Raw genomic sequence first — 12,001 nt, 5'->3', positions numbered from 1 at the left:
TCCATAAAAGATAAAATGGCAAAGCACCAATGAGCCCAGTTTCATCTTTTGTGGAAATGCAAATCCATATCTTGTTCAATCCAAACTTAAAAACCATTTAATTATTTAATCCAGACTAGAAAGTCTGGTGAGATGTATTCCAATAAAAACAAAATTTTAAAATATAATTATTTTTCTTATTTCAACTAAAAATAGTAAAATGAAAAATAATTACCATTTTTTATTGGAAAAGCAAAACACTATATATTAGCAAAGAGGGCACTACAGCTGTTTATTTCAAGGCATCTATTTTTACAAAAACCTTACCCCAAATACAGACTGATAGAAAACTTTCAATCCAAACAGAATCTGATCTTGAAAATTAATTACTCAGACCTACTCAAATGTCAAACTAGGTCCAGGATGAGCCCCACTATTAGTATTTGAAATTTTATATAATGTATTAAGCTGATTGCTTTTGTTTCTGTTTTTCTTGTTAAATTGTTATAATAAGCTTATATCTGACCTGGAAACTTGTTACAAGTTAGTTACAGGTTACAAACCATCACCATGCTCATGATATGTAGCTTTCTTGTATTCTCCGCAATTTAGATCAGAAATAAAAGAAAGTTCTTGCAGGTTTTTTTTTTTCCCTGATATAATGTTAAACATGGGTACCTTTTACTTTTTGACTCCCCATCTACATTGTTTAGTAAGGCCGGACCAAAGATAGGTAAGGTAGCAATTTGGGTAAATCCAATCCATCCAACCTCCAAGTTGGTCTGTTTCAACATGTTAATTTTGGACATGGTTAGGGAAACACCAACCTGAAAATATTGATTAACATAGGTTAAAGTCACAGGCAATTCAACCAAGCCCAAACTCAAACATTATTATTTATTTTCAATTATATTATATATTTTTTTATTCAAATATTAAGAACATAAAAAGGATAAGAAATAAATCAAACTTTTCTCACTTTTGATCATTTTTTAATTATTAAAATACATTTGATAATAAAAATTTAAGTTTATGTACATCTATTTATGTTAAATTAGTAGTTAATATTATATTTTATCACATTGATAGATTTAGCTTTTCACATGTTGTTTGCAACATGACATATTTTAGTCACTCTAAAATGACCATGGTTTTGGTGTGAATTAAAAATTCTCAATCCGACCTTGGGTTAAGTTTGGCATGAGTTTGAACATATTGATATATAGGTTTGTTGTTGGATAACCTTTTAATCTACCAAACCCGTCCAAGTTATAGCCTATTGATGAGTGTTGAGAGAGAAATGGTAGGTAACAGCACTTCCCCAATCTTACAGCCTTATATTCTCCCTTTCTTTTTTTTTCTTTAACAGAAAGTCACAATCGAGTATTATGGTTATATTCAACTTTGGGGCCAAATACACGAGACAAACAGGATTGGAATTCGTTTTCATCATCATGTTTGACATGGAAGATAATTGAAATGAAAGTTCTTTTACCATTACAACCCTACTTTAATTATAACATCCCACCAAAGGCTTCATTCAGCCATACCATTATCCACTGAGCTTGAAGACTACTGCAAGCTGATGGAAGACATCCCTTCTACAAAATCAAACAACCAGCTTTGGAAACTTTTTTTGTTTTGTTCTAAGACACAATTAGCTTGGGTTCCGAGAGCAACTAAAAACAATGTTGAGGCATAGATAGTCAAGCCAATGCAAGGATCTAAGGTTATAAGCTTTAAGATTACTGATCACCGCCCTCTAATTTTTTATTTTTTTCCTCCACTTGTTGTTTACACTTCAGTCAAGATAAAAATGGCCCTAATTTTTTAATCACTGTAGTAGGAGTTCAGGGAAGAAAAAGAGAAGAAGATGGTAAAATTGGAAAAATTAAAGGAATGAGACAGTTGATGTCCATTTCTTCAAACATTCTCAATACACTAGTCTATGAAGGTTGATATCCGGGGTTTTATGTGCAATCTTTGATATTCAAGCAAGCTTTACCCATAGATAATCCTAGATATATTGAATTTCAACATCTGCTATAATTGGTTTGTACCCTGCTTAACAGGATAAGACAACTTAAGTGGAACACATTGACATTGAAATATTCACATGCAAGTTTTGTGACGATTTAGAAGTGGAGGATGGGGAAATCCTCCACATCATGGCATGCAAACCACCATGCACTAATATAACAAAATTTTCAAAAACAAAACTTTTAAAAATGGTAAAAAATGTCATGAATGAAAAAGAAAAATCTATGCACCCAAAAAAGCAAACACATAAAAAAGTTGGTAAAATAACTAATGACCATAAACCCACATAGCCTTTATTGTTTCAAGCCCTTTGTAGAATATCAATACGTGTCAGTTCTAAGATTAAGCCCATTATTCTGATTAGCATGGAGAATAGAGGTTATGCAGCAGAGGGAGACTCAGTTGTAAATTGTTTTCTATGTGAAGCAGGGGAGGATGAGCTTGGCATTATGCCCTACCTTATGAGGGAGATTAAAGATCTCATAAAAGTGGTGGAAAGGTATGCTGGATCAAAGAGCTTCTTATAAAAGTCTCACCCAGTGACACTTCAATCTTGAGGGGATGAAGCAAACGAGGAACAGTTACAAAAAAATTACAAAAGCTCATAATCAAATCCACAAAGCACAAACATTTTTATGAATAAATCTAGCATGCTTTTTCTGTAAGCATTCTATACAGGATAAATGCATCACACTATAATGGATAAAAAAAAAAAAAAACATACATTGTACAATGGTTAGATTTAGGGGAAAAAATGGTTCAAAAGTACCAATTATATACCTTAAACTAAATCTTCACCATTCTCATTGCCTCAATGATCCAAAGCCGTTAAGTGGCCATACCTACAAGCAAAAGGACAACTTTGATCACGATTTACAAAGAACTTAGAGCCAACAATGAAAAATCTATAGTAGATTCCAGATGAGTAACATGCCAAGCAAATACTGATGAAAGGGGAAATTTTGTGAGTTGCAGTTTGCAGTTGATAACTGCATGAAATAGTATCAATAACCTAGATCTTAAAGTCGTGGTTCAATAATAACCGCATTTGTGTATTGGCAATTCTGGGTCAAAATTCCCATTGTGTTTCTTAGCTCATACTTTTTAAATCCTCTCTTGGACACTTTCCTTTTCCAAATTGTTCGTGTTTAAAGATGGTTAGAGGAAATGGTAAGTGCTTTTGAGGGGTTGAATGATGGCAAACATTGATCAACCATGTTTAAACTCTTATCATTTTATTGAAACATGGCGTGACTGCTTAAGGAGTGTAAAACATAGTGTTTAAATCATTTGGATCGATTTCTAATTGATTGAACTTAAGAGTAATAGTTTTTGTTGTACCCAATTCTTTTTTTTCTTGTCTGATCGATCAGGCTTCAATCACATCTGCATGTCTTCAGCTTTTTCAAACAAATCTCAACTGTTTGATGGGTTTTAAAACCCTAATATTTAAGTCTTCTTTCTAGATGAGTAGAGGCGGCTGTTAGAACTGAGAAAACCCTCTTTAAGCTTCAAGTTTCTTATCTATTTTAGGGGTGTTTGGTTTGAAAGAAAATTTTATGGGTTTTGAGTTGAAAATCATTTTTTGAGTGAGAAAATTTCTTTCAAAATGAGTTGATTCAGTGTGTTCTTCATCCTTACTCTCATATTCAACATTTTTGGGGTAAAACCAAAATTTGTTCTTGTGTGGATTCAAGAACAGGTCGAGATCAAGCTTGATGTGGATTTCAAGTGTGCTCCAAAAGAAAAAAAGTGAGTAGTTGAAGTTTGAAGGTTCTATCAAGTGGTCTGAGAGAGGATTAAAGGCTTGGGCTAGGTAAATCCTTGTACTCAGTTAATTTTCTTCATAGTGGATTATTTGATCGCTTGAGGCCCATGGTTTTTTATCTCTTCAGAGGTTTTCCTTGTTAAAATATTGGTGTCATTGTCTCTCTATTCTATCTCATCTTTTGATTAATTTTTTATTGGCTTATGAAATCTCCATTGATTTATTTTGTTGAGAGATTGAGGTTATGAGCTGAAATTGGATCATTTAAGCTTTAAAAGACGATGAAATATTTTTATTTTGGTTTTGATGTTAATGGACATGTGAAAATGTGAATTTGAGTTGATGAAATGTTTTATATATATCTTGGTTAGAGAATGTTGACCCATTTGCATGTAAATTGCATTGATTATTTTGTTGGGAGTGTTGGTGCATCCATATTGCTTGTGTGCTTTGCTTGCTTATTCGAAGGATTGAATGAGAAAGAGAAAACAATTGAAAAATCAGGGGAGTGTGTAGCATTTGTGGGTACTATCTCAAATTGTTTTTAAAACACATATTCACCCCCCTCGCGGTGTTATCCATAGGTGAGATTCATCTTCACTACCCTTAACAAAATTATATATTATAATTAATTCTTAAAACCCAAAACAAACCTATTCCATTCATTTGATTTCATTCCAGCTTCTAAACTAACAAGAGTCTCTTGTTTTATACATATTATGAACTTTCACTGATGTTCATGAAAGGGCTGGCAATGAATTTAAAAGAAAGTAAAAAATCAAGAAATTCAAAGACCTAATGTGTAAATTAACTTTAGATTTAGGACTAGGGCCTCTATCATCCTATATTCCTATTGAACCCAATAAGCAGAGAGGACTAACTGCATAACACTTGCAACTTTCATCATGTTAAGGATAAATCTGTATTAAAATGGTGAGCAGTAACTACTTCCAATTAAAAACTATAACAGCCACATTTTCAAAGAAAAGATACTTACCCTGAAGAAAACTTTGCCTTGAATAAGGCCGTAGGGAACAGGCCCAAAATTCCGTGAATCATGAGAAGCATAAATATTATCCCCCTGAATCCAGACATGCCCCTTTGGAATCTATTCATCCAGAGTCAAAAACAAGAATAAATCATTTTAGAATCAAAAAGCTTATAATGATCTAAATGTTCAAAATGTAACATAAACAGAAAGCATGATAATTGTTATTCTTCTAAAATATAAAGAATAATATATACAATGTTAGAGAAGTGCTTTAAAAGGTTATTGTCTTCTTAATTCTTATTTAAATAAAAGTCGGCATTGTAGGAAATTTTTTTCTGTGGCTGGATTGCTTATTGCTGTCTTAAAAAGTAGGTAGTACTAGAGTAGTTATTGCACTTTGATCAGTTGGAAGATCCACAAACATTGGTTAAAAACACATATAAGAACTATTACAGAAAATGTGCTTTGCTAGTCATATCATTTAACACTTGCCAAGTTTCTCTGAAGCACTTTCAACATTTTAAACATTACCACCAAAAAATTCCCCAGTTTTCTTTTTTTTTCCTGTTTTGTTTTGTTGAAAAGAAAACAGAGAAATCTATTAAAAGAGCAGCAAAGAAATGGGGAGTACCCTATATATATAGGAAGTATGCACAAAAATCAAAACAGAAAATACTAGTAGGCATTTACAGAAAAAACAGCCGCAAAACCAAACTATCTGCAACTAAGACTATCTATGAAGGCCATAATCCAGATATTTTCCATTTCTAATGAAACTTTGAACCAATCAAAGGGGGATTTAATGAAGCACTCCTTCAACCTCTGATCTGCAAGCTCTTCTCCATTAAAGATTTTGTAGTTTCGCTCTTTCCATATACACCAGAACAAGCATAGGGACGCCATTTGCCAAACATGGCAACTCTTCTTAGCCAATCCCTTGAACTTCCACTTGAGGAGCAGATTCCTTACTGACCAAAAATTGATTAAAAGAAATGACCATAGCACCTTTGTCCTCGCACAATGAATCTAAATGTGGTCAGCAGACTCTTCAGATTCTTTGCAAAGACTACATCCATTAACCATCGTCCACCTCCTCATCATTAACAAGTCTATAGTTGAGGTCCTACCCCACACTGCTTCCCAGTTGGAGACATGCTTCCTAGATAAGATGCATTTGTCACAAATCACAATCCCAAAAAGCTAAAAAGGGCTTGATTTGACATGAATCATCAATCTTCAGGGTTTTGATAATTTGTTTGGTTCATAACATATGGATTCTCATCCTACTGCAAATCCTTCATTCAACTTATATAAGGGGTAACATGGGCCAGAGTGCAGCCATTGTAAGGGGGAAAAAGTTATTACAAGCATAATGGCACCTTGTGGAAGATTCGTAAAGAGTTTGAATGCATGCTACTTTTTTGGTGTTGATTCCTAAGAAGGGGGGGGTGGCGCGGGCGCGGGCGCGGGCGCGGCTGCTGAAGATTTTAGGGACTTTAAGCCCATAAGCTCAGTGAGTAGCCTTGACAAGTTGTTAGTTAAGTGTTAGCCAATAGACTCAAGAAGGTGGTGGGTAAGGTAATATCCTAATCTCAAAATGCTTGTGTAGGGGAGGCAAATTCTAGATGCTTCTTTGATAGCTAATGAGGCCATTGATTCGCTTTTGAAATGTAAGATAATTTGCAAACTTGATATAGAGAAAGCGTCTAATCATGTCAATTGGAGCTTCTTACTCATGTTGCTAAGAAAGATGGGTTTTGGTGATAGGTGGATCAAGTGGATCAAGTGGTGCATTTCTACCGTAAGCTTCTTTGTCTTGTTAATGGTTCTTCTTCAAGCTTTATTCAGAGCTCTAAGGGGTCAAAACAAGGGGAACCTCTTTCTTCTTATCTGTTTATGATTGTCATGGAGGCCCACAGTTGCTTGCTAAAAAGGGCCAAGGTTGGTGGTTTTCCACCGAGGTGGTAGGTGAGAGGAAGGGGACGAGGGGGGGTGGATATTTCTCATTTACTGTTTGCTAATAATATGTTAGTGTTCTATGAGCCTTCCTTAGACCAATTGACTTACTTGATTTGGGTGCTTATGCAATTTGAGATCATATTAGGGTTGAGAGTTAATTTGGAAAAAAACAAGCTAATGCTAGTGAGAAGGGTGGAGAATATAAGGGAGTTGGCTCACAAGTTTGGATGCAAGGTTGGGGCACTCCCATCCACTTATTTAGGCCTCCCTTTGGGTGTTCCTTCTAAGTCTATAGCAGTTTGGGACGGTGTGGATAAGAGGTTTTGGAAAAAACTGACTCTTTGGAAAAGACAGTATATTTCTAAGGGAGGGAAACTTACCCTAATTTGTAGCACTTTGTCTAGCTTTCCTATTTATTTTATGTCCTTATTTTGCATGCCAAGATCGGTTGGGTTGAGATTGAAGCAAATTCAAAGAGACTTTCTTAAGGAATGAGGGGCCCTTGAGAGGAAACTTCACTTGGTTAGTTGGTTTATTGTTTGCTTAGACAAAAGTAAAGGTGGATCGGGGGTTAGGAATCTCTTACTGCTCAATAGATCTCTTCTATGCAAATGGAATTGGTGTTTTGCTAAGGAGAAGGGGGCCTTTTAAAGGCAAGTTATCAGCGGAAAATATGAGGAGGAGGAAAGAGGGTGGCACTCCCGTGAAGTGAGGGAAGCATACAGGGTAGGGTTATGGAAAGTCATCAAGAATGAGGGAGACTTGTTAAGCTACAATGTTGTCTTTTTGGTGGGGAAATGGTAGGAGGGTGAGGTTTTGGAAGGACAAGTGGTGTGGTGATGAGCCTTTGTGCATCTCTTTTCCTTCCTTATTTGTTGTAGCTTCCTCCAAAGAGGCATGGGTGGAGGAGGTTTGGAATCATTCATTTGAGGAAGGATGTTGGGCCCCTCACTTCACTAAGCAAATCAACGATTAGGAGATGAAAACCATGGAGCGCATCCTTTTGAGACTGCATGGGAGGATGGTGTCTAGGGATAGGGATGGTGAAATTTTGTGGACCACGTCTAAGAATGAAGCTTTCTCTGTCAAGACCTTGTACAAGGTGTTGGAACTAGTAAGGCAGGGCGTTTTCCCAACAAGTGTGATTTGAAATCCGTGGGTGTCACTGAGGATGGTCTTATTTGTTTGGGAGGCTACTTGGAGGAAGGTTCTAACTTTAAATCACATTCAGAGGAGAGAGTGGTCTTTGGCGAATAGATGCTTCCCATGCCTCAAGGAGGAAGAACCCGTTGATCACATTCTCCTTCATTGTAATAGAATAAGAGTTTTATAGTATCTTCTGTTCTCTCTTTTTGGTATGTCATGGGTGCTCCACTCCTTGGTTAGAGAGGCTTTGTTTGGGTGACATGGTTTTTTCGTGGGTAAGAAAAGGAAAAAAGCGTGGTGGATTGCTCCTTTATGCCTTTTTTGGACTGTTTGAAAAGAAAGAAATAGTAGGGCGTTTGACAATAAGGGGCGGTCAATTCAAGGGTTGAAATTCTCCTTCTTTTGTAATCTTGGGGCTTGGTGTAAGTTGTACATAGTTCCTAGTCCTCTATCCTTTGTAGACTTTGTGAGTGGTTGGGTTTGGGCTAAGGGGGTTGCTGATGGTGTTCCTCTTTGTTTTTGTGTTGTTTTGAGGTGTTTCTTTGTATATGTCCTATGTACTTTAAAACGCTTTTTTTTTTACCTTTCTTTTTTATAAAATGTTTCTGATTACCTATCAAAAAAAAAATTAAAATAAAAAATAATGGCACCTTGATTAGACAAGAGTTGCTACCAGCATTGATATTTGAAAGTTTATGCAACTATCATGGATCATAATTGAAAGTTTGCAAGTTAAAAAATAAGAGCTTGTCTTTTCCTATAGTAATGATATTTGGAAGTTCAGGCAACTATTATGGATCAGCATCAAAGTATTGTAGTTGTTAAAACTTCACAGTCAGAAGGCCTTTAAGATGTACTGAATAGCATACACTAGCCACAAACCAGAATTATCTCTCAACAATCCAACGAATCCTAGTACCAGATTTGTGGATGAATGTGCTCGTTTATGTAATCTATGGATCTCTCAGACCGTTTAGGTAAAGGGGAAGGTGTTGTTGGTGCCTTAGGCACCCTCATTGTATAACATGGGTATGGCTCCTTTTGTTGAGCACTTTTTACAATAAAATTCTTGTTGCCTATCAAAAAATAAAATAAATAAATACAAATTGGATGTTGAAAGTTCAACAATGATTTGAGTGTGATAAAGAACAGCTACAAGCTCCTGGATTAGAAGTAGCGAACATCTAAAATGATGAAAAACTATAAAAATTGACATTATAACGTTGCTATAAGCTATCTTCTTGATTTCCCATAATTGTGGCACATGTTTCAATTCACACAACCTCATATTATTGAGGAACACAAATCCATTTCAACAGTAAAATTTGAGCTCCCAAAACATAACTGCCTAACTACACCTCTGATTAAAGTTAGCACATCTGATTAAGTGAGATTGAAGAGAAAAAAGGAAAAAGGAAATTTAGAGAGGCACAAATAAACCATTTTCAAATGAGTTTGGACTTCAAACTTAGAAGGTTGTTCCACATATGGGTTCCTTCTCAACCAATAATATGGCTAGCACTTTGTCTATAACCAGAACCCATGACAACGGTTATCCACATAGCCTTCTCCTAAAGGAGGAATGCTATTCGAGTATTGAGCTTCCCAATTTGCCTCTTCAACTGCATTAATGGACCCAATTTTGCAAAATTTTCGTCACATGTCATTAAGTTTGAAAAAAGAAAAACCAGCCAAGCATTTCAGCAAAGAAAACAAAAAATGATTTGTGCTGCAAACAACTTCTCCAATTTGCTTATCTGATATACTCATTGACATAACATGTAATCCATTGCACAATCAGGGACATCTACCTAATTTTTCCTTAAAACACTATACACAAACCATTTGGGCATCATTCATTTTGTGAATGTCTGTGTTGGCAATTCTAGATCAAAATTCCATTGTGAACTCCTAGTTCAAATACTTCAAATCTTCGTTTAGACTCTTATCATGTTGAAGATCAATGCTCTTGAAAGTGGCTAGAGGTTGTGAGAAAATAAAAGGATCAGTGCAAAATTGTGGATGGGTGCAAACTTTAAAATCAACGATTATCCAGAAAGTTTCTAACTAATTAATGGATCAATCAAGCTTCGATCACAACATACAAATTTTACATTTTTCTGAAATGATTGGGATCATTAGATGGAATTATACTCTACGAATTAAGCCATTCTTTTTCCAAATTAGGGTTTAAGAAGAGAGAGCAATCTTGAGAGTGTTCTCGAGCTTCAAATTTGTTCTAGGCTCAGGTTGTCTGAACATTATCCTAGCCCAATCTAAATTGAGCTCGGGTTGAAAAAACTCAACACAAGCCCAACCCTAGTATTAAAAATGATCGCCCAAACTCGCCCAAATGCCAGGTTGGGTTAAGCCTGTCTGCCCAAATTGCACCCCTAGTAAAATCTCATACTCATTGTCTTTTATTATATTGGATTTTGTAATCATTGGGGGCCCATGGTTTTTATTTCTTCAGATATTTGACTTTCATCCCTCTCTATACTATCTCAATTTCATTTTATTCTAACTGAATATCATAACTGTGATTATTGATTAATTTGCTATCACTGGGGGAGTATTGAAATAGTAAAATTTGCATTAGAGTACGTTGTGTGATTGAGAATGAAAACTAGATGGAATCGCTATTATATTGGGAGATTGTTGAATTTATTTGCATGTGACTAGCATATTTTAATTATTGGGGGAGTGTTGCAGCATTCATTAATGCTCGTGTTGCATGTGGAAAGAAAAATCAGAGGATGACAAAACTTGAGGATAAAATTTTTCAAATCACCTACTCATCCTCTATAGGTGCTAATCCATAAATAAGATTTACCTTCACATTTGAAACTTCGTCATAATCATGGGCCTGTGCTTAAATTCACTACTCAGTTGATTCCACACAAACAAGTGTCAACCCAACACACCCAAAAGCTTTATGTGAGATCCAAATTACATAATAGTCCATCGAGGCTTAAACTCTTGGACAATTTAGTAGCAGATATTCTTGGCGATGGAAATCACTGTTCAAGTCTCCATGATCATTTAATAAAAATGCAAAAACCAAAAAATGAAATTCAAGGTGCATACCACGACGGATTGACATCTGTTACTGTTCTTGGGATCGATCATGAAAGTGACCCTATCACCTTCCATTCCCAAAATGCGCTTACTCACAGTCTTTCTAGGGTTTTCAGGTGATCGAACCAGAACTACGTCTCCCGGTCGCACCTTCCCCATCCGCACCGTCAGGTTCTCTACCAACAGCACGTCACCCGTCAGATTGAACGTCGGGAGCATGCTCGGACCGTACACCTGCAAGCACAGGGATTAAACTCAGTTTGCAGCTGGATGGAGTATTGAATTGGAAGAGAAAAGAGGAAGGAGAAGGAGGAGGAGGGGATTGAGTGCGGACGAGAGTAGGGGTACAAATGTAGGTGTTGGTGACGTGGAGGATGCAGAGGAACTTGGCGAGAATGGCTGTTCGTTCGGCTGCTTCTCTTGCTAGCGTCTTCCATTGGCTTAGCTTGCTCAGAGCTCCCATGTCTTCCTCTCCTTTCCCTCCGAACGCCGACATTTCATCCCCGGAGGCCTGATTTTGGGATAACCGAACCTCGACCCGGGTCAAGGGGTTAATCATCCGGGCAATTTAGGCCCAATAGGCAGCATCCGCCCGCCCATTCAGCCAAGCCCTACCCCTACGGGCTGAGGGTGGTGAGCTACAACTTGGATGAGGTGGAAAGATTAGAAGGCTAATTCGACTAAATCCACATATCAATATATCCAACTCGAAATTACCAAACAAAAAGTTTAGAAGGAAGGCTTTTAATAAGTAAAATAATTATTTTAAATATATAAAATATAAACCATATTTTATAATAAGTTTCGAAAATCATGAAATATATCTTTAATAATTGATTTACCATATGTTATAATCTCTAAGTTTCAATATTCAAAGATGCTTTAAAAATTAAACAAAAAAAAAAAATTATAAATTTATTGATGAGCGTGGTTAAAAAAGTGAGAAGGGATGAAGCTCTTTCCGCATTGTTTTATATTTTTCATATTTTTAACAAAATAATATTAATATATATAAAATAATTAACAAAATAATGAATAAA

The 12,001-nt window shown here is 36.0% G+C and overlaps 1 protein-coding gene across 3 annotated transcripts; it reads right to left on the bottom strand.

Moving 5' to 3' along the window:
* Window positions 1-303: 303 nt before the first annotated feature.
* On the bottom strand, window positions 304-11,538 carry LOC117908621 (mitochondrial inner membrane protease subunit 1-like). 3 transcript variants are annotated; one of them, XM_034822280.1, is made up of 5 exons: window positions 11,296-11,538; window positions 10,971-11,195; window positions 4,785-4,895; window positions 2,800-2,861; window positions 304-806 (listed from the first exon to the last, which is right to left on the bottom strand). In XM_034822280.1, the coding sequence occupies exons 1-4, from the start codon at window positions 11,518-11,520 to the stop codon at window positions 2,823-2,825; spliced, it is 600 nt and encodes a 199-aa protein (XP_034678171.1). In that variant the 5' UTR covers window positions 11,521-11,538; the 3' UTR covers window positions 304-806; window positions 2,800-2,822. The 3 variants fall into 3 exon arrangements, with proteins under 3 accessions (XP_034678171.1, XP_034678170.1, XP_034678169.1); XM_034822279.1 differs by lacking the exon at window positions 304-806 and adding an exon at window positions 1,410-1,580; XM_034822278.1 differs by lacking the exon at window positions 304-806 and having other exon boundaries at window positions 2,522-2,861.
* Between the last annotated feature and the right edge of the window lie 463 nt (window positions 11,539-12,001).

This window comes from Vitis riparia, chromosome 19 (genome assembly GCF_004353265.1).
Source record: "Vitis riparia cultivar Riparia Gloire de Montpellier isolate 1030 chromosome 19, EGFV_Vit.rip_1.0, whole genome shotgun sequence".
Classification (NCBI taxonomy): domain Eukaryota; kingdom Viridiplantae; phylum Streptophyta; class Magnoliopsida; order Vitales; family Vitaceae; genus Vitis; species Vitis riparia.
Note: the sequence above shows the minus strand (reverse complement) of the source record. Positions and strands in the feature narration are given on the sequence as shown.

Bases quoted from the DNA above. Each gene is read 5' to 3' on its own strand.
- LOC117908621 (XM_034822280.1), bottom strand. From the start codon at position 11,520: ATGATTAACCCCTTGACCCGGGTCGAGGTTCGGTTATCCCAAAATCAG. The intron at 11,196-11,295 runs GTCCGCACTCAA...CTGTGCTTGCAG, and splicing joins ACATTTGTACCCCTACTCTC to GTGTACGGTCCGAGCATGCT. The intron at 2,862-4,784 runs GTAAGTATCTTT...TTTTGCTTGTAG, and splicing joins AAGGCAAAGTTTTCTTCAGG to GTATGGCCACTTAACGGCTT.